This window comes from Drechmeria coniospora, chromosome 01 (assembly GCF_001625195.1).
Source record: "Drechmeria coniospora strain ARSEF 6962 chromosome 01, whole genome shotgun sequence".
NCBI classification, from domain to species: Eukaryota; Fungi; Ascomycota; class Sordariomycetes; order Hypocreales; family Ophiocordycipitaceae; genus Drechmeria; species Drechmeria coniospora.
Genome location: NC_054389.1, coordinates 3,717,669 through 3,736,414, shown reverse-complemented (window position 1 = coordinate 3,736,414; position 18,746 = coordinate 3,717,669). Strand labels below are relative to the sequence as shown.

The 18,746-nt window shown below is 56.0% G+C and overlaps 6 protein-coding genes across 6 annotated transcripts; 2 read left to right on the top strand and 4 right to left on the bottom strand.

The window, feature by feature from the left end:
• Nucleotides 1-898: 898 nt before the first annotated feature.
• Nucleotides 899-4,524, bottom strand: DCS_00886 (uncharacterized protein; the record flags this gene model as incomplete). The annotated part of the gene is made up of 5 exons (XM_040798221.1): nucleotides 899-985; nucleotides 1,270-3,683; nucleotides 3,737-4,218; nucleotides 4,277-4,417; nucleotides 4,496-4,524. 5 exons carry the CDS (start codon nucleotides 4,522-4,524, stop codon nucleotides 899-901), a joined length of 3,153 nt encoding a protein of 1,050 aa, XP_040659104.1.
• A 1,279-nt stretch (nucleotides 4,525-5,803) lies between these two features.
• On the bottom strand, nucleotides 5,804-6,463 carry DCS_00885 (Ribosomal protein L21e; the record flags this gene model as incomplete). The annotated part of the gene is made up of 4 exons (XM_040798220.1): nucleotides 5,804-6,134; nucleotides 6,204-6,251; nucleotides 6,307-6,374; nucleotides 6,428-6,463. 4 exons carry the CDS (start codon nucleotides 6,461-6,463, stop codon nucleotides 5,804-5,806), a joined length of 483 nt encoding a protein of 160 aa, XP_040659103.1.
• A 364-nt stretch (nucleotides 6,464-6,827) lies between these two features.
• On the top strand, nucleotides 6,828-7,545 carry DCS_00884 (40S ribosomal protein S9; the record flags this gene model as incomplete). The annotated part of the gene is made up of 3 exons (XM_040798219.1): nucleotides 6,828-6,892; nucleotides 6,974-7,072; nucleotides 7,134-7,545. 3 exons carry the CDS (start codon nucleotides 6,828-6,830, stop codon nucleotides 7,543-7,545), a joined length of 576 nt encoding a protein of 191 aa, XP_040659102.1.
• A 297-nt stretch (nucleotides 7,546-7,842) lies between these two features.
• DCS_00883 (pre-mRNA-splicing factor slu7) lies at nucleotides 7,843-9,213 on the bottom strand (the record flags this gene model as incomplete). The annotated part of the gene is made up of 1 exon (XM_040798218.1): nucleotides 7,843-9,213. The coding sequence occupies one exon, from the start codon at nucleotides 9,211-9,213 to the stop codon at nucleotides 7,843-7,845; it is 1,371 nt and encodes a 456-aa protein (XP_040659101.1).
• A 553-nt stretch (nucleotides 9,214-9,766) lies between these two features.
• On the top strand, nucleotides 9,767-14,831 carry DCS_00882 (uncharacterized protein; the record flags this gene model as incomplete). The annotated part of the gene is made up of 2 exons (XM_040798217.1): nucleotides 9,767-9,998; nucleotides 10,051-14,831. The coding sequence occupies 2 exons, from the start codon at nucleotides 9,767-9,769 to the stop codon at nucleotides 14,829-14,831; spliced, it is 5,013 nt and encodes a 1,670-aa protein (XP_040659100.1).
• A 366-nt stretch (nucleotides 14,832-15,197) lies between these two features.
• DCS_00881 (uncharacterized protein) lies at nucleotides 15,198-18,192 on the bottom strand (the record flags this gene model as incomplete). Its single annotated transcript, XM_040798216.1, has 2 exons — nucleotides 15,198-17,640; nucleotides 17,708-18,192. The coding sequence occupies 2 exons, from the start codon at nucleotides 18,190-18,192 to the stop codon at nucleotides 15,198-15,200; spliced, it is 2,928 nt and encodes a 975-aa protein (XP_040659099.1).
• Nucleotides 18,193-18,746: the final 554 nt, after the last annotated feature.

Below are 18,746 nucleotides of genomic sequence, written 5' to 3'. Positions count from 1 at the left end.
TGTCCCCCTCGGTGGTGGCATACAAGTGGCAATCGGCTGGTGCCAGTCACATGAGGGAGCTGCTCGCCCCCCCTCTCCTTGCGCTGCAGCTGCAGGCACCGACATTGTTTCAACTTGGAGGGACCTTTGGCGGCCGTGATCCCTGTCCCGACCTCGTGCGGCATCTGGATGTACATGTAAATGCGTCATCCTACGCGTTTTCGCACTTGCCCAGGGGTGCTGCCGTCAATCGACTTCTGGACGAGAAATCCCGTCCTTGCATCGTCGTAGGCGCGTGGCATGTGCTCCTCGGCCTCATCTCAACTCTCCAACGCACGTCGTCCCCCCCGCATCAGGCGTCATGACGTAGCGTCACTGGATGGGCGATGGCGGCGCCGTTCAAAACCTGCGGCCAGGACTTCTTTCATTCATCTCATCTCGCTAGCAGCAAGCGCACTGTCGTCGAGCTCGATATCAATCAAATCTGCAATCTCCACGTCCCCCAAGATCGTCATCGCAACCTTCCTTCTCGCCTTCATCCGCCCGCTCCATCTTCGCTCCGCCCACGAGCCAGCTGTGCTCGTTTTCGGGTCAAAGCACATCATCCCAAACGGCCCCGTGCGTGCCCTGCGCTCGTAACGACTTCGCCCTCCCACCACCCGACATCCCCGTGCCATCCCCACCGTGCTCCATGTCCATCGTCCGGCTGTGACCAGGACCAGGGTATGGCTGCTGCCTACCCCTCCAGCCTCACCCCCTCGGCAGAGTCCCCCGTGACGGTGTGCCCGGCCATCGCGCGTTGAACTTTGCTGGACCTTGCAGCCTTGTTGGCGCCGAGCAGACAAAAAAGCACGCGCGCGCGGGGCGACACCGGCCACTGCCCATCCACGACGTCCCTCCGCCGTCCCTGCTTCAATCTCTACTCCTCTTGGTACGAAATCTTGCGCATCTCGCCCAGCCGATGGCGCGCCGAGGAAAGCGCGTTTTCCAGTTGGAGTATCTCGACCTGTCATCGACCGTCCCGTTAGCGAAAATCTGCTCCGGACCTGTCATCGTCGCCGCGACCGAGCCGAGTGCCCGCCGGACGCGAGGGCAGATAGACGTAGGCACTGGCCCACGAATCTCGCCTCCGAACCGGCAGCGACCGTGTCCGGGCAACGGCGGCCGTGTCCGGATGGCGAGCGCATGACGAATCGCCCGCTTGGATCGCCGTGCGTCCCTGCGTGTGCGCGACCGCCGGGGGCGCACGTGCAACACGGCGCTGATGGGCTGAAGAAAATCGGCACGTACCTGCTGCTCCATCTCGCGCACCTTGAACTCGTGCGCGCCGAGCTTCGTGTAGTCCACCGCGTCCTCGTCCTGGCTGCGCTCCTTGATCAGGCTCTGCACCTGCCGCACGAGCGCCCTGCATGCCGCCCCCACCGCCTTGCTCGCCTGCTCCAGCTTCTCCTGGCTCTTCGACATGAAGCCCGCCTTGACCCTGCTCGCGGCGACGAGCTGGGCCGTCGACGCCGCCACGTCGTTGGACGCTACGATGAGCTGCTCGGGGCTGTTTCGCCGAGAGAGGACCCCGTCGGCCGTCTCGATCAGCGTGTTGGTCGACGATGCGACCGCCTTGGCCGCCGAGATCAGGCCCTCCGTCCACCGGTTGTTCTTCTTGTAAAAGGCCGTCCGGGACGAGGACCCGCGTCCAGCCTGCACAATCTCCTGCTGCGTCGCCGATGCCGCCTTGATCAGCTGCCCGATGGCGTTCGTGATGGCCGTCGCCGCGTCCAGGATCGAGTCGTGCACCTTGACCTCGTACGTCGAGTATCCGTCCCGAGGCTTGTTCCGGAGCTTCGCCAGCCGCGCCGCCGCCGCCGCGATGGCGTCGGCCGCCTTGCTCAGCTCCGAGTCGACGAGGTCGCCCAAGTCTCCCTTGTTGTTGGCCAGCTTGCCGAAGCCCGGAGCGAAGGCTTCAACCAGCTTGTTCAGCTTCTGCAAGTTGATTTGCACGTCGTTGTTGTTGTTAATCACCACGTCCGTCTTCTGCAGCGGCTCCATGCCCTCGAGCCGAAAGCTCTGGAGGCCGCGGAAGAACTGGAGCGTCGACTGCGCCGACTGCCGCGCGCCGTTCATCAGCCCGTCCGTCTTCTTCTCGTCCGTCGCGAGCCTTGTCAGACCCTTAGTGTTGCTACAGACGTCGGCGATGGCGCCCGAGAACACGTTGATCGCCTTGATGAGGTCTCCGTGCGTGCTATTCGGCCCGTCGGCGATGAAGTTGTTGAACGACGTCGCAAACTCCATGGCGCTCGCCGACGCCTTCTCGATCTGCGACAGCACGTACGTCGGCGACGCGTTCTGGTTGCCCGCCTGCATCGACGAGTCGAGCTCGTACAGGGCATCGTCCACTCTCGAAACGCCGGCCTGGAGGACGGAATCGATCACGTCGTTGAGCTTGTCCAGGTTCGACAGGATGAGCGCGTCAATCTGCCCATCTAGCGCGTGCCCCGAATCGTTCTGGTTTTGCTCGAGCTCGTTCAGCTTGAGCAGCGTCTCGTCCATCCCCGTCTTGTACACTTCCAGCTCGTACTCCTTGTCCCTGAGTAGCTTCTCCAGGTCGGAGCTGCCGTCCCTGAGCGACGACTGCGCCTCCTCGAGGGCTTTCGACTTGTTGCGCAGTGCTTCCTCGAGGTCGCTCATCTCCCGGTTGTACTTGGCCAGCATCGTCGACAGCTCGTTGCCCTTGCTCCGTTCGAGGTTGTCGGCCTTGTCCTGCGCCATCCGGAGCTCGCGCTTGAGCCTCTCGACCTCGTCCTTGTTGCTGCCATGCACTCGGTCCTTGTCGTGGAGGGCACGATCCCTCTCGCGTATCATGTCGGCGAGCTCGAGGTTCTTCGTCTTGATCTCCCGCTCGAGCTTCTCCCGCTTGTCGATCGCCTCCTGCGCGCTCGAAGCCTTGAGCTGCACCGTTTTGAACTTCTGCAAGAGGTCGAGGTGCTCGTGACGCAGCTGGGAATACAGCTTGGCCAGCGACTCGTACTTCGTCCTCCACGTGTTGACCTGCTCCTGCAGCGCCCGGATCTGGTCATCCTTGCTCGTGATCTGTTGGCCCAGGCTGTTTTGAATCTGTCCCAGCTCCCCCTCGAGCGCCTTGACGCGTTGGTCGTACTGTTGCAGCATCAGCTGGTCTCGCTCGTACTGGGCCCGCGCGTTAAAGTTCTCCTGCTCCAGCTCGGCGAGTCGGCCTTGCGTCTGCCACTGCGACTGCTGTGCCAGGAGCGCCTCCTGATCCCGCTTCTGCTGTTCTGCCAGCCGTCGCTGCTGCTCCTCGAAATCGCGCTGCGCCTGCATCTGCGCCTGCTGCTGTGCCAGCAAGGCTGCTGCCTGTCGCTCTTCGAGAACCCGCTGCTGCTCCTCGTAGTCTCGGTTCTGACGGTCGAGCTCGCTCTTCCAAAACTCCGAGATTTCCCCGGGCTCTTCCGACTTCGGCTCCTTCGGTGGCGTTATCTGACGTTCAATCTCTTGTTTCGGCCGAGAGGGTAGGGCGGGCGCGTCGCCGCCCTCGGTGAGGAGGTTCGGCGGGTCTTGGGGGAGCTTGGGGATCGTGATGAGACTGGTGAGGTAGCGCAGGTTGGAGCATTCGTAGTAGAACTTGATGAGCCGGTAATGTTGCGCATCGTAACGCTGACGCAGAGGCTGTAAAGCCTCGTCATCTCCCGTGACTGCGCTGCCCGTCAGTTTCCTCCGACCCGACGAGCCCAAGGTGGAGACTAACTGGAGTGCATGGCTCTCATCATGCTCGTGATGAACTTGTAAATTCCATAGCTTTCCTGCACCAGCGGTACCAGGGCAGAGATCCGGCACTCGTTGTTGCCCACGTTCCTGAAGTGGGAGAAAATCAACTTTTGAAACTGTTCAATCTTGTCTTGTAGAATCATGAGGTCTGTGATCGTCTCGTAACCCTCATTCGGGTCGTTGATGGCTTTCAAGCTCAGATACTCTTCGTATTCGAATGTTCCGTTGAATTCAATATGCTGCTGGTGAAAGGAGAGCTTGGCCAGCAAGTAGAATACGTATTCTCGGATGAGGGGGCCGTAACCGCGGAGCCCGTCGCCGGCCATGCCACGATTCAGACCATCAATCCAACTGCGGTTGGCCATTGCCTCCTTGAGCGCCGACGGATGACCCTCTTGCAGAACTTTGTGGATTGTAATCAGGGCCTTGAAAGTCTGCACCTCGTCCGCCAGAATCGGCTGCCTGTCGTCGGGTCAGCCGGCCTCCCCTGAACGGGCAACGGCGTAGCAACATGACCTACACTTTGATTCCAGACCAGAAGGCGTGGGCTGATCTGTGATCCCATGTGTACACGATGCATGCGCGCACATGCTTGCGTTTGGGCGAGATCTCGTCAGTGTTGGTGGCCTTCTTGATGCTGATGGCAAGCTCCTGATCGGTCCTAGATTGCAGGTCAGTCTGTCAGCGAAAGGTCTCGTCCGTCAACAGACTTGTCGAGGAGTCTATGAGGGTCACAAACTTGGCATGCTCCGACCGCATGGAGGCCATGCTTGCCAAGGGCAGAGTGTGGTGAAGCCGAAACTTGGGCTTGGCCGCGATGACGGTGGAGTGAGTGCTTTGGCTGGCTAGGTTCCAGGAGGCACAGCTCACTCCAACTCGACGTTGGCGTGATTTACGGGACGTGGCAAGCTTGCAGAAGAATGACTGTAAGCATGCAATGAATGTGTTGGGCGCCAAGCAGAGGAGTCGTGGACGATGTCGTCAGCATTGCCTTAAAAAGCGTGGCAGCTTCGCAGTGGCTTAGTATATGGTGATCAGGCAGTGATGCGTCTCCAACCAAACGGTGCCCATCAACCAGCCTATCGTAGTCATGCAAGAGCACGAGCTACATTGGCAGGGCGGGCGGGCTGTCAATGCGACCTCGGCTAGTGGAATCTTCCGCTCCGGCTGAAGACGTTATCAACCAGGCAATTTCGTCACTCACGTTGCACGTACCTGGGGAATGCAGCCTTTCGGAGCCTTTTTGAGAGGGCTCGACTAAGCAGTTCGTCATTCTTACGTGAAGTGGCAACGTCGTGTGACATGTTTTCGGCAGCAGGAAATGATTTTTTTGCTCCTTTAATTGGCATTGGTTGAGTGCCTATGCCAATGGGATGGATCTTGGATCGTCGTACTTCGTCGCCAGCATTCAATGAACAAGAACACGATACCGCCACATTCAAATCGAACAAATCGAGAGTAATAGCAGAATAGCAAGTCACAATGACCAAGTGATAAAGAAGAGCTCATTCGCATCAGATGTTGCTTCACCATGCCTTGAAAACGAATTCCCCCTCTGACAATGGGCCAATGAGTGATGGCTCTTATCTTAGCCTATGAGAACGACAGTTACGCCGTTGACGCGTCTCATGTAGCTCTCGCCGCCTTCAGCTCCTCTAATTTACTCTAACCGTGTCGTGCGGATGAAGCAAGACGCCGATACTAATGACCAGGTAACCGCCAAGAATCGCTGGACGAATCTAACACTGCTCAGGTCTGGATGGATCTGGCTCGATAGTTCGAAAAGCCAGCTTCACATGTTTCGAGAGCCATGGCACCCTGGAAAGAATGAATAAAGGCTAGCCAACGGCCCAATCCAAAACCCAGCAGCAAAAATTGAATCACGAGATGCCCCAGTTGGAAGACAGGTTCGAGTGGTACATGCCACTTTTGGTCTCATTTCCTATGGACATCAAATGTAGACCTCGCCATGCTGAGTTGTTTCCCATCCGCGCACAACACCACAAGAAAAATGAATAAACCAGCACACACTCCACCACGAACCCTTCTAAATCGTGGTCTCGTAAGGCAGAGGAGTAACGGTCTCGGGAGGGTTGTCGGTCAGGGAAACGGTGCGAGCCTCGCGAGGCTGGGCAGGTAGGCGCTTGACCTGAACCGTGACACCGTTGGCGCGGGCCTGCTTCTTGGCCTCGGCGTTCGCCTTGACTCGCTTAAGGAAGTCCTCGCGGGACCGGGAAGGCTGAATGTGCTCGATTCGGACGTTGATGCGCTTCTCGATGTATCGGTGCCACACCTTCTTGTAGATGATGACACCAACGGCGCTCTTCGTGACGTTGTAGACGACACCCGTCTTGCCGTGGTAGACCTTGTAGGGCATGCTGTCCATTCGTTAGCATCCCGGCTTTCATGCTGTCCGCATCGCGGTAGAACTGCTCGAGTCGCCTTACCCCTTCTGGACGGCACCGTTCACCTTGACGTCGACAATGTCACCAACACTGGAAGAATATCAGTCCATCTGTTCGCTCGTGAGTGTCGTACGGGGCGCCATACCGGTACTGCCTCAGGTACGTGTTCAGGGCGATCATGCCCTTCTGGCGAAAGTTCCTGCTGAAGGCATACTGCGCCTCGTCAGCAGATTGTCCATCTTCTTCTTTCCATTGATTCAACATACGCGGGTTCCCGCTCTTTTTCCGTAAGAGTGACCCATCGCGTCTTATTTGCCGAACAGCAAGTTGTCGTTGGATTGGCGATAGTGGAGGGTACTTGCTGCCTTGGTGTTGAATGTGATTTTGCGCCAGCTTGTGGGATCCAGGCTTAGGTAATCTCTTTTTTTTCTCCCCTAGCATGAGTAGGGCAAGGGCGTTGGGCGGTGGGGTTTGTGAACGGTGCGTCGCTTAGGGTTCGTAGTGGACGGGCACGTGATGCCGGCCGTCGAAAATTACCACCCCACAACCTCCAACATTTCTGGTCTTGCGAGCAACAAGTCCATCTCCAGCCAACACCAAAGGAGCAAGTCAAGTGAGTTACAGAGTCGCCAATTCCACGTCGCGCAAGCATTAACATTATTTAGGATGCCTCCTCGCGCGTATTCGAAGACCTCTCGTGTCCCCCGCAGACCCTTCGAGGCTGCTCGACTGTCAGTAATCACCGGCCACTGAGCATGAGCTTGTCTCTGTTCATGTCGATTGTGACGAGAAAACTGACATGGATCCAACAGTGACTCCGAGTTGAAGCTCGTTGGCGAGTATGGCCTGCGCAATAAGCGTGAGGTCTGGCGAGTCGGTCTGACTCTGTCCAAGATTCGTCGTGCTGCCCGGTAAGAATGCATAGTACCGTTCCGCTTGAAACGCGCAAACGAATGCTGACACGCGCTCCAGTCAGCTTCTTACCCTCGACGAGAAGGACCCCAAGCGTCTGTTCGAAGGCAACGCCCTGATTCGACGTCTCGTCCGCGTTGGTGTCCTCGACGAGTCCCGCATGAAGCTCGATTACGTCCTGGCCCTGAAGATTGAGGATTTCCTGGAGCGCCGCCTGCAGACCTGCGTCTACAAGCTTGGCCTTGCCAAGTCCATCCACCACGCCCGTGTCCTGATCCGCCAGCGCCACATTCGTGTCGGCAAGCAGATCGTCAACGTCCCCTCTTTCATCGTCCGTCTCGACTCCCAGAAGCACATCGACTTCGCCCTGAACTCGCCGTTCGGCAGTGGCCGCCCCGGCCGTGTTCGCAGAAAGAAGGCCAAGGCCGCTGAGGGCGCTGGCGAGGGCGAGGCTGAGGAGGATGACGAGTAAATGCATCAGTTATGCTACAACGATTCCCCCTGATACGATTCGCTGGTGGTTTGCCACTAGCTGGAAGGAATTTCTAGACATAGCTTGCGGCGTTGGCCAGTGGTTAAAAGGGAAAACTTCACCAAATTATGTTTCGCGTTCTGGCGATGTGACAGATGTTCGTGATATGAGCTGAATGTGTATATCATCAACATGGCAACGCGCCACGATTTCCGATTCGCTGTTCTGCTTGGGGTCTCCAGGCTTGGCCCTGGAGATGTGACGGTGTATGCTACAATTATCTGACTGTCTGCCGTTTCAACTGAAGAGCTCGTCCTTGCCGAGCATCCCCGCCATTGGATCAGCGGCAACCGTCTTCTTTCGACGATACTCGTCCATTTCAGCCTCCGTCACCCCATTGAGCATCTCCTCGCGTGTGCGTTTTTTGGGTTTGGTCTCCTCAGGTTCTTCCAAAACCTCAACTGTCGCATCCGAATTCCCATTCTCAATAAGATTTGCTCCTGATCTTTGAGATTCAGCCGCTTCCCAGGCCTTTTTACCTTCCTCTCCGGTACAATAGCTGTTCTTGACGAATGAGTGGCAGCATCCATATCCCCATTTGAAATTGAACCACCAGCTTCCCCAAACTGATGTGTGATTGTTGATGAAAACGTCCTCGGCGTATTTGGACTTCGCTGCTTGTAGGTGAGCCCCTTTGATGAGGCCCGCTTCGTCATACTCGACAAAGGTTTCCGACTCTGTGATTGTCATACTGCGAAGCGATGCCGGCATTTTCTTCTGCTCACCTCCGCCATACTTCTCCAGTATCTTCTTCTCGCGCTCCATTCGCTTCTTGTCATCCTCTTCTATGCCCTTTTTCCTGAGAAGCGCCCCGGCTGTTGGGTTGGCCTGCAGATGCTGTGACGTGTCTCCAGCATTTTCTTGCGCCTCCCACGCATAACGAGTTGCGTTTTCAAACTCCGCGGCTTCGCCAGACGACCTCATGAAGCCTTCTTCGGCAAACAAGTCGGCCGCTTTGCCTCCCGTGGCCCCTCCATCGACGAGTGATCGTGTTTTCGGATCATACTTGGCCGATTCGAGATCGAGATTCAGAAGGTACTTTGCTGTGTCTTCCCGTATCCTCAGCTGCCTTGTTGCCGTGCTCTGATGCTTGCTCATATCATTTTCTTCGGCATATTTATCACCCTCATCCATTTCTTCGTCGCTGTTCGTCGCCTGCTTCGCTTGCTTGCGGAGCTCTTCCATCTGGTTGAATGAATCAACGACGTTACGGTACTCCTTGGTGTCGTAGCCGTTCCAGCGATCCCGTTTCGCGTCCCAGCTCGGGCTGACATCTTGGATGACTTCATCAGCCTGGATATCTCTGCCCGTCCACTTTGCGCCTTTTGCTCTAGGGCGACTTAAGCAGTCTTTGGCTTTGTGCGTCATCGCGCCGCAGTTCTCGCAGGCGCCTTTGCGGTACTTGGTCGCGGCTGGACCAGCTTTCTTGCCACGGTCATACCATTGCGATTGTTCCGATTTCTCTTCGCGGCGCTGATGCTTAAGATAGTCGGCATCATCACCATCTTCTTTCGCATAAAACGGTTGTTTACTGATGAAGGATGGGATGTAGATGTTCTCCTCCTTTGACGCAGCGCCGGGATCGGCCTTTTGCGGCGGGAGCGCCATCGCGCCACGACTGACTGCAAGCCGCGTTCGCCTTTATCGCGGGCTTCGTAGGCAGGGACAAAAACGTAACTGTGGAAGAAGAGCGCCGAGGTGTGGACGAAAACAAGTATCTTCAAAGATGCAAGATTTAGAGTGGGTGACTTGAATGAAGCGGGAATCTTGGGAGTACGTAATACAGATGCTTACGGAACGGAAGCAGTAATAATGCAAGTAATATAACACTAGCGCCGCTACGGAGTACAATACGTGTAATACAAGTGCATGCAGGGCATACTTAAGTACAGTACGGAGTACATTAAGGACGGAGTAAGTACATTAAGTACGGAGCACGCAGTAATACTGCATCAATCGCTGCTGTATGGGAAAGCTTGTCGTCACGTGATCTCGCGCAGCATGTATGTCATTAGCGCGTCATACTTCATTGGCAGACACGTATCCTCGCTCCCTGCACCTCTTAGTATGTATTCACCAATAAGGAGCTGACCGTTTGGCGGAGCATTCTCCCGTTGTGTCGTCTGAAACTGAGTTCTGATGGACTTCCCGGTCAATGATCATGCACTTCCGGGTCAGACTCAACTGCATCGATCATTATCAGGCCACGCCGTCGTGTTATGACCCCCAACTGCGCAATGATATTCGGCCTTCGCAGGTTGCAAGAGGCCCCAAGGTTCCCGTCGTGAGGATCTTTGGCTCGACCGAAACAGGGCAAAAGGTTTGTGCACATGTCCATGGCGCATTTCCCTATTTGTACGTCGAGTACCAGGGCGGCTTGGCTTCGGATGAAGGTGCGTCGGTTTCGTCGACGGCATAGCCGTTTCCGCTGATAGTCATCCGCAGTTGGTGCCTTCATATACCGATTGCATCTTTCTATCGACCATGCGCTTGCCGTTAGCTACCGACGTGATCAGTATGGGGACAGCGCCAGGTTTGTGGCCAGGATCACCCTCGTCAAGGGCATTCCATTTTATGGATTCCACGTTGGGTATCGATTTTTTCTCAAGATATACATGTTCAACCCGGTAGTCATGTCGCGACTCGCCGACCTCCTTCAGCAAGGCGTCATCATGAAGCAACAGTTCCAACCCTACGAAGCACATTTGCAGTATCTCCTGCAGTTCATGATTGACTACAACCTGTACGGCTGCAGCTATCTCGACTCGTCCAAAACCAATTTCCGATCCCCTGTTCCGGATCATGAACAGGGGTCTAATTCGTCACACCTGTGGCACAGCACGTCTATTTCACCAGATCTTATCACTGATGACCCAGAGCTGCCTCGCATGAGCCACTGCTCCATAGAAGTTGATATTTCCGTCCAGAGCATTGCCAATCGAAAGATGGTCAAGGAGCGCCGGCTACATCATGATTTTATTGAGCGCAGCTGCCCCATCCCGAGCGAGCTGAGATTGGTGCACAGCATGGCGGGGTTGTGGAGGGATGAAACCAAACGACGACGACAACAGATGCCAGCTGCCCAGCAAGGGAACAGCCCATTCCCAGCCGAGGCTCTGGTTTCAATGTCCGCTGACTGTCGTGACTCTCAGCCACAGAAATGGATTCACGAGGAGGAATATCGAGAAGATATCCACAGTCTGGTTACTCAAGACATTGCGGATCTCAACGGTGTGGACGTCAACTTTGACAACTTCACAAAGCCAGCAGAACGCGAAAGTGACGTAAATACAGCTTTGCAGTCAGTCGAGGATTTATACCCTCATAAGTTGATGCCTGTTCTAGGACTACCTGCGACTCTAAGCCAATCAACGGTCGATCCTGCTAGCAGCATCGAGGTTGACGAGACGAAGGCTCGTCAAGTTCATTTCGAAGGAGACGAGCTCTTCGATGTCGAGGATGACGACGTGCTGCGAGAAGCTGCAAAGTTCGATCTTCTCGATGGGCCGGATTTGCAAGCCAAGCCGCGAACTCTCGAATGTTCCGAACCAGTCAAGCTCGACAATGATGAAGCCCGGCCTTACCCTGATATTTTCGGTGTCTCTTTCAGCATGCTCAAATCTAAGAAACGCCCAGTGATGCCTGTATACGAAGCCCTCCTAGATGCTGCTGGGGATCTCGGGCTTGTTTTTAGGGCTAACAAGCCAAAATCTCCAGAGAAAGAGCCACAGTTGAAACGGAAACGGTCCGAGGTGATGACGTCTTCACCTATTTCCAAGCAACTCAAGCAAGAACCCCAGAATGATGGAAACGGGGATAGCATAAGGGCAGAATATCATCCAACAGGGAGGAAATTCGAACGCTCACGTTGGAGCCGGTCAAAATCCGAGGCTTTCAAGAGCCGAAAAAGTCCATCTCAGACCCCTGACGGCTCTCAATCAAATCATACACTCAACTTTGCGATAGTGAAGGACCATCATGATATCGATACCAAGCTTCGCTTTCAGAAGCAAGCGCCCGTGGCTCAGACGAAGCGCGATTATAAATTCCGCAACAAAATACCCTTTGACCCGACCACATCTTCGAGGGTTAATAACTATGGCAAGTCTCAGTTGTCTACTTCGTTACTTCCATTCACTGCAGAAAGTTCTGCCTCAGTATTTCCTGGCTTACGCGTACTTATGAGCCATCCCCGGTACCCGACGTTGGCTTTTGCAACCCCTCCTCCAACTCTGGACAGCTGCGTTTCCATGGAGGAACACGACTTACCGCCTGTCATCTACCAGGATGCCTATTATAGCGTAGAAAAGGACGCCCCTGAACGGACCCGAGAATATGCTGGGAGGGAATATCGACTCCACAGTAAGACTTTACCATACCTTCCCGATTTCGACCCCACGGGAGCGTTTTCAGAAGCGATCGGGGTAAGGCTGGACGTAACAGCAGGAATTATGCGTCTAGAACGAGAACAAAAACTACAACAGCTTGAATGTCGCTGGAGAAGCTGGGAATTTGCCGCACCACCGCCTAGCCGTCACGACTTGGAGGGGTGGTTGGGCGAGCAGACTCGCGCGGTCCGATCGAAGATTCCCAGAGTTGCGCTGTCCCAAATCGATGGTCCAACGCCACGGAACAAGCATGGGTTCAAGTACTCGCAAAGACAAAAAGTGACGAGCGTTGAGCACGAGGTTCAGTACATGAGTACCATGAGCCTTGAAATCCATGTGAACACGCGGGGCAAGTTTGTCCCCAATCCAGAGGAGGACGAGATTCAATGCATGTTTTGGTCATGCAAATCTGATGAGAAGACGGAGAATACGCAGCAATCAGTCGACGCCCTTCAGTCAGGCATTGTGGTGCTCGGCGGCGTCGGCGACGGCGAGCTTGGTCCTCGAGTGCGACGCCTTTCCGCAGCTTCGGTTGTTGAAGAAAATAGCGAGCTGGATCTCATCATCCGCATGGTCGAAATTGTGAGAAGTTTTGACCCTGATGTTTTGACAGGCTTTGAGGTTCACGGAAGCTCTTGGGGCTATGTGATAGAGCGAGCGAGACACAAGTACGATTACAATCTTTGCGACGAATTCTCCCGCATGAAGACCGATTCACATGGTCGATTTGGTAAAAGCAACGACAGATGGGGCTTCAACACGACTTCGACCATTCGCATTACTGGCAGGCACACGATAAATATCTGGAGGGCGATGCAGAGTGAGCTGAATCTCCTCCAGTACACAATGGAGAACGTCGCATGGCATCTTCTCCATCGACGCGTCCCCCATTACTCGTGGAAGACGCTTTCGCAGTGGTACATGAGCGGCAAGACTAGAGACTTGAGCAAGGTGTTGAGATATTACCAAGCGCGTGCGCGACTGGACATTCAAATTCTGGAGGCCAATGAGCTCATCCCGCGAACCAGTGAGCAGGCAAGGTTGCTAGGCGTGGATTTCTTCTCCGTGTTTTCGAGAGGTTCGCAGTTCAAGGTTGAGTCAATCATGTTCCGAATCGCCAAGCCAGAAAACTTCATACTGGTATCGCCGAGCAGGAAGCAAGTTGGGGGTCAGAACGCGCTCGAATGCCTGCCCCTTGTCATGGAGCCGCAGAGCGCCTTCTACACCAGCCCCGTTCTCGTTCTAGACTTCCAAAGCTTGTACCCAAGCGTGATGATTGCGTACAATTACTGCTATTCTACATTCTTGGGTCGGATCAACAACTGGCGGGGTACGAGCAAGATGGGGTTCTCCGAATACGGCCGTCAGGCGGGACTGTTAACACTTCTCCAGAATCACATCAACATTGCGCCGAATGGAATGATGTACGCGAAGGCTGAGATACGCAAGTCCTTGCTTGCCAAGATGCTGACGGAGATACTCGAAACGAGGATCATGATCAAGAGCGGCATGAAGAAGGACAAGGAGGACAAGGCATTGCAACGATTACTGAATAATCGCCAGTTGGCCTTGAAGCTCCTGGCCAATGTCACATACGGCTACACATCTGCCTCCTTTTCCGGACGCATGCCTTGTTCGGAGATTGCAGACAGCATTGTCCAAACCGGCCGCGAGACGCTAGAGAGGGCCATCGCGTTTATTCATTCAGTAGAGCGATGGGGCGCCGAAGTCGTCTACGGCGATACTGACAGCCTCTTCATCCACCTCAAAGGGAAGACGAGGGACCAAGCGTTTGACATTGGCGAGGAAATTGCCAAGGCTATTTCTGACAAGAACCCACAACCAATCAAGCTTAAGTTTGAGAAAGTTTACCACCCTTGCGTGCTCCTGGCCAAAAAGCGTTATGTCGGATACAAGTACGAGTCGAGGGACCAGGTGAAGCCTGAGTTTGACGCCAAGGGAATCGAGACAGTCCGTCGCGACGGAACTCCGGCTGAACAGATGATTGAGCAAAAGGTGCTCCGGATGCTCTTCGAGACGTCCGATCTTAGCCAGATCAAGGAGTACTTCCAGAGGCAATGCGACAAGATCATGTGCGGAGCCGTCTCAGTGCAGGACTTTTGCTTCGCAAGAGAGGTCCGGCTGGGTACCTATTCCGACAAGGGACCGCCTCCGGCCGGCGCCCTCATCAGCGCCAAGAGGATGCTCGAGGATGCTAGGGCCGAGCCTCAGTATGGCGAGCGAGTGCCGTACGTGGTCATAACAGGTGCGCCGGGCGCGCGGCTCATCGACCGCTGCGTCGCTCCAGAGGAGCTCCTGAACAACCCACACTGGAAGCTCGACGCCGAGTACTACATCTCGAAGAACCTCATCCCCCCACTCGAGCGAATCTTCAACCTGGTGGGTGCCAACGTGCGGCAATGGTACGATGAGATGCCCAAGGTGCAGCGGATACATCAGTCGGCGTCGACCCGGGTGAGCAAGAAATCGACGCTCGAGTCCTACATGCGCTCAGTCCACTGCCTCGTATGCAACGCCAAATTCTCCGAAGAAGGATACTCTCTGTGTCCGTCCTGTCGAGCCAACGGGTCCGCATCGCTCGTTGCGCTGCAAACCCGGCTGTCAGCAGGTGAGCGCAGATTTCAGGAGACTCTCGCAGCATGCCGCAGCTGTTCGGGCATGAGCCCCCTGGAGGAGGTGAGCTGCGATAGCAAAGATTGCCCTGCCTTTTGGACGCGAATGAGGCAAAAGACGCAACTGGCCACAACAAGGGGCAGTGCGGTGCCCGTGATACGAGGGCTCGTTGAGGGAATCGAGAAGCTGGGGTTGGATTGGTGATGATAGGAATGATGACTATTTCGATAACTTTTATCCATGGGGTGTCCAGCTCTGTCTTTCTCCATACCGTGTGAAGGATGTGTCGGAACTTGGGAGATTCAAGGGCACGGGAAGAGGTGTGACCAGACGACACTCAGTACGGCTTGTTTCATAATCGGCACCATATATTTTTCCTGCCTGCCAACACATGTCATACATGACCTTAGAGGTGCTCCTCCGCAAGGGAATTGGCTCCAACTCAACAGTATCCATTGCTATGCCGTAAACGCCCTTGCAGTCGCTTCAAACCATGATGCATTCCCAAACGAATGCTTGCTAACAATGCCATAAAGTACGCTCACCAATGATCTTTCCCATGCGCTTCCACTACTCCGCTCCTTGGCTAGCCGGAGGCTGATGGTGAGCAGGGTCATGGATAGCCATTCCGTCCTCACCAAAGTTGTCGTCGTCATCCATCCAGCCTGAGTAGTCGTCGTCATCGTCGATGACAGCTGACGCCGCAGGTAATGCAATAATAGGGCTTCCCTGGGGAAGTCGACTGTCTGAAAGGAAAGGGTCGCATTTTCCTACGGAGCGCATTTCCACGGAGGTAGGATCGATTTCTGCCGATTTCTGCTTCGCTTCCTGAGCCGCGGCGATCGTGTCCGTCCAGGCTGTCTCGTCGTTCACACTCCCCTGGGTTGTTGGCGTTCCAGGCTGAGAGTCATCGGGCGCTGCAACGACGAGCATGTTCTCTCCTCCATCCGCTTCGTCCAGTTCAGTTCCCACTCTTCTATTCCGTGGTGGCACTGGAGGTGGGATTGCAGGGGAAACCCCAGTCACCATATGCTGCTCGAGACCCTCGGCAGGCATTGGATCGGGGGCAGGTCTGTGCTTGGGAGCAATCACCGTGCCAATCTTTGGCCTGCCATTGTTTGCTGGGCCTGGCAGCGGCATTCCTGGCGGGGGCAATGGTTGACCGCGGCCCATGGGTTGGCTGAGGTCAACCTGGGCTTTGCCGTCGTTCCTTCTGGCATCCTTCTGCCGCTGAAGCGCATTCCACCCCCACTGCTTAGCTTGTGCCGCCGCCTGGGTGACCGCAGCGATGGTGTTCCGCTTCAGATCTCCATTCGAAGACTCTGTCGATGCAGCATTGATGGCGCCCTCGCGACGAGAGAAAAGGCTCCGACCCAGTGTGCCGGCGTGGTGCTTCAAGGAGCTGGCGGTCGACGAGGCAGGGGAGGGTTCGCGGGGAATATCGCTGTGAGGCTCCGACTCCGTAGATGATGCATTGCTCCGGCGACCAGGTGGAATGGGCGCATGGTCCGCCTTCTCTTTGTCCTCTTCCGCGCTCTGCACGGTCAAGGTGGAGGACTGACTCAACGCTTTGGTCAGAGAGCTGGCTTTCGAGGGCGAGCCAACCGGGGTAACCATCGGGGAGGCATCCTGCGAGCGTGACTGCAATGCCGCCATGAAGTTTGTGGCATGATCGGGGGGTGAGGAAGACGGCCTGAACAGATCGGCATGCGCCGTTTCGGTTCCAACCACTGGACCGGTCGAGGTCTTCACAATGCTCGGCGAACGCGACGGGACGGCGCTGGCAGCCTTCGCTTCCACACCGGTGGAAGCCACAGAGGTCGAGCTGTCGGTTGCATTGGCACCCGCCTTTCTACCGAACAAGCCTGTCTTCTCCGGCGACAGGTCCACCAGAGGCTCGCTGTGGCTCTTTTCTGATGAGCGGGCGTCAGTCGAAAGGTCGGCCCTGCTCTCGGGGCGATCTGCGAGGATCACATCGGCAGGACCATCCGCCGGGGTGTCGTCGCTTTCGGAGGGCTCGACGGCGTCGTCCCCTTCAAATATGCCTCCTCTCCACCGCTTGTGCTCCGTCTTGAAAAACGGCACGTCATCCCAGAAGGGCTGGACGAGAGTTTCGGCAAACACCTCCTTGATACGATTCTCTATCTGGCGAAGAATGACGGTGTAGGTGATCTGCCTCGAGCTGACGATGGGTTCAATGGCCATCTCCATCTTCGGCATCGACTGGAAGGAGAACCAGACTCTGTTGCTCGGTGGCGCCTTGACTTTGAACATGACGTGGCCTTCGACACGCTTCAGGACGACGGCGAGAACGAGATTGACTTCTCGAGCTTTGAATCTAGCTCCCAGATCGATCTTGGCGGTTGCTGCCACTTCGATGCGAGAGTTGCCGCTGTACCTGACATCGGCCTCGACGACGCACTCTCCCTCGACCGATAGGTCTTTCAGTCGAAAGTTTGTAAAGAACGGAGCAGCCTCTCCGGTGTGTATCTTTTCGATGGTGATGTTGGTCAGGAACGAGGGGCGCTTGACGCGGGAGATTTTCTTCGTGACCTTTTCGCGGATAAAGTTCTCGAGGTCGCTGGTCTTGTGGACCGAGAGGAATATCCTGCCGAGAAAGGCATTGAGCCATCGGGTGTTCCGATGATCATCTGACGAGTGCAACCTCTGGACTAGGGAGATGATGCTCTTGACATCGAACTGCTTCGGCTTCGTGGGTCCTCCGTCGAGCTCGAACGTTTGCTCTTGGTTTTTCAACAGCGCAAAGTAGAAATCTTCCTTGGCGGAGCAGTTCTCGGAAAAGAGGTAGAATGGTTTGGATATCGGCGAGTCCGGCAACGGGTCGGACTGGTCGCGTCTTCGGGACAGGCACAAGGCGTTGCGCTTGATGAACAGCTCGCCCTCCGGGGTCACGTCCCCTCCGGAGTAGATGCTTATGTCGTGATGGGCGAGCGAAATGACGTGGCGCACTTCGAGCTGCTCGTCGTCGTCGAAGAGCATCAAATGACCGTGACTTTGGGTCGGACGTGTCAGAATAGCAGCAGATCACCCCGGCGCAGCGCCGCTGGAGGCGAACTCACCGCAGAACGACGTAGAAGACGTTGCCGGCCTTCTTCGGTCTTATGCTCGAGCTATTGTCCCCTAGCGGGCCGGGCACGGGCTTGCGGTCGAATATGCTCCTGTACATGGTTTGATAGACGCTCGGGCTGGGGGACGTGATGGTTGTCAAGCCGAGGGGCGTCGACCGCTCTATCGGCTTTGCGTTGATGCCCATGGGCGTGTACTCTCGACAGACGGCGAAGTAGCCGGCGGCAACGTCAAAGTCATGGTTCGTGCGCATCTTTGGCTCTTCGGAGGCGGCCTTCTTGGCCTCTTCGAGAGGTGCCATGTCATCGCCGGCCTGGACGATGTCATCATCACCCTGGTCGCCAGTGGCAGGGACGCCCACGTCGCCGCGGAAGGGAAACGTGTAATAACCGTGGACGAACACGACGGCAATGACGAGCGGGATAAATGTGACGCCTCCGACGAGGTACGCCGCCAGAAGGGCCGTCCAGCTCGCCATGATCGTTTGTCCGAGCGGGCTCGCCGCGGCTGGGGCTCGTTGACGGTCGAAGACGGTGCCAGCCAAGATGGCGAGGCACTGGCGGTTCCTGCTGCTCGCCGATCTATGTGCTCGATGGCAAGAAGCAGGCCAGTGGGGACGGCGGCATGCAGGAATAATCGGCCGGTGAGGGGGCGGCAGGGGCGGGGGAGGGAGCGGTTGGGAGTAGTTGAATCGGAGGCGGCGAGCAAGCCTCCAACTGTCTCCGAGCTGGAACGTCTTGTACGGACGAAAGGGTGGTGCGGTGCGGTGCGGTGCGTGCGGGAAGCACGACAATGGAGAGCAAAACGACAGCCTTCAGATCGAGGCGAGTAAGTATGAACGATGCACGGAGTACCTACCAACCTTGTCCTTCCATGACGCCAAGTGCTCGGCCCGGAAGAACAAGCAACTCGGCAGGTACTTGCTTGTACGTACTAGGAATGAATCATCAAGGTACGAGTGCCAATGGCGCACTGCGTTCCGGTCAAGGCTACGCGCCCTGAGCGATCAAACACGTGCCTGTGGCTGGTCGA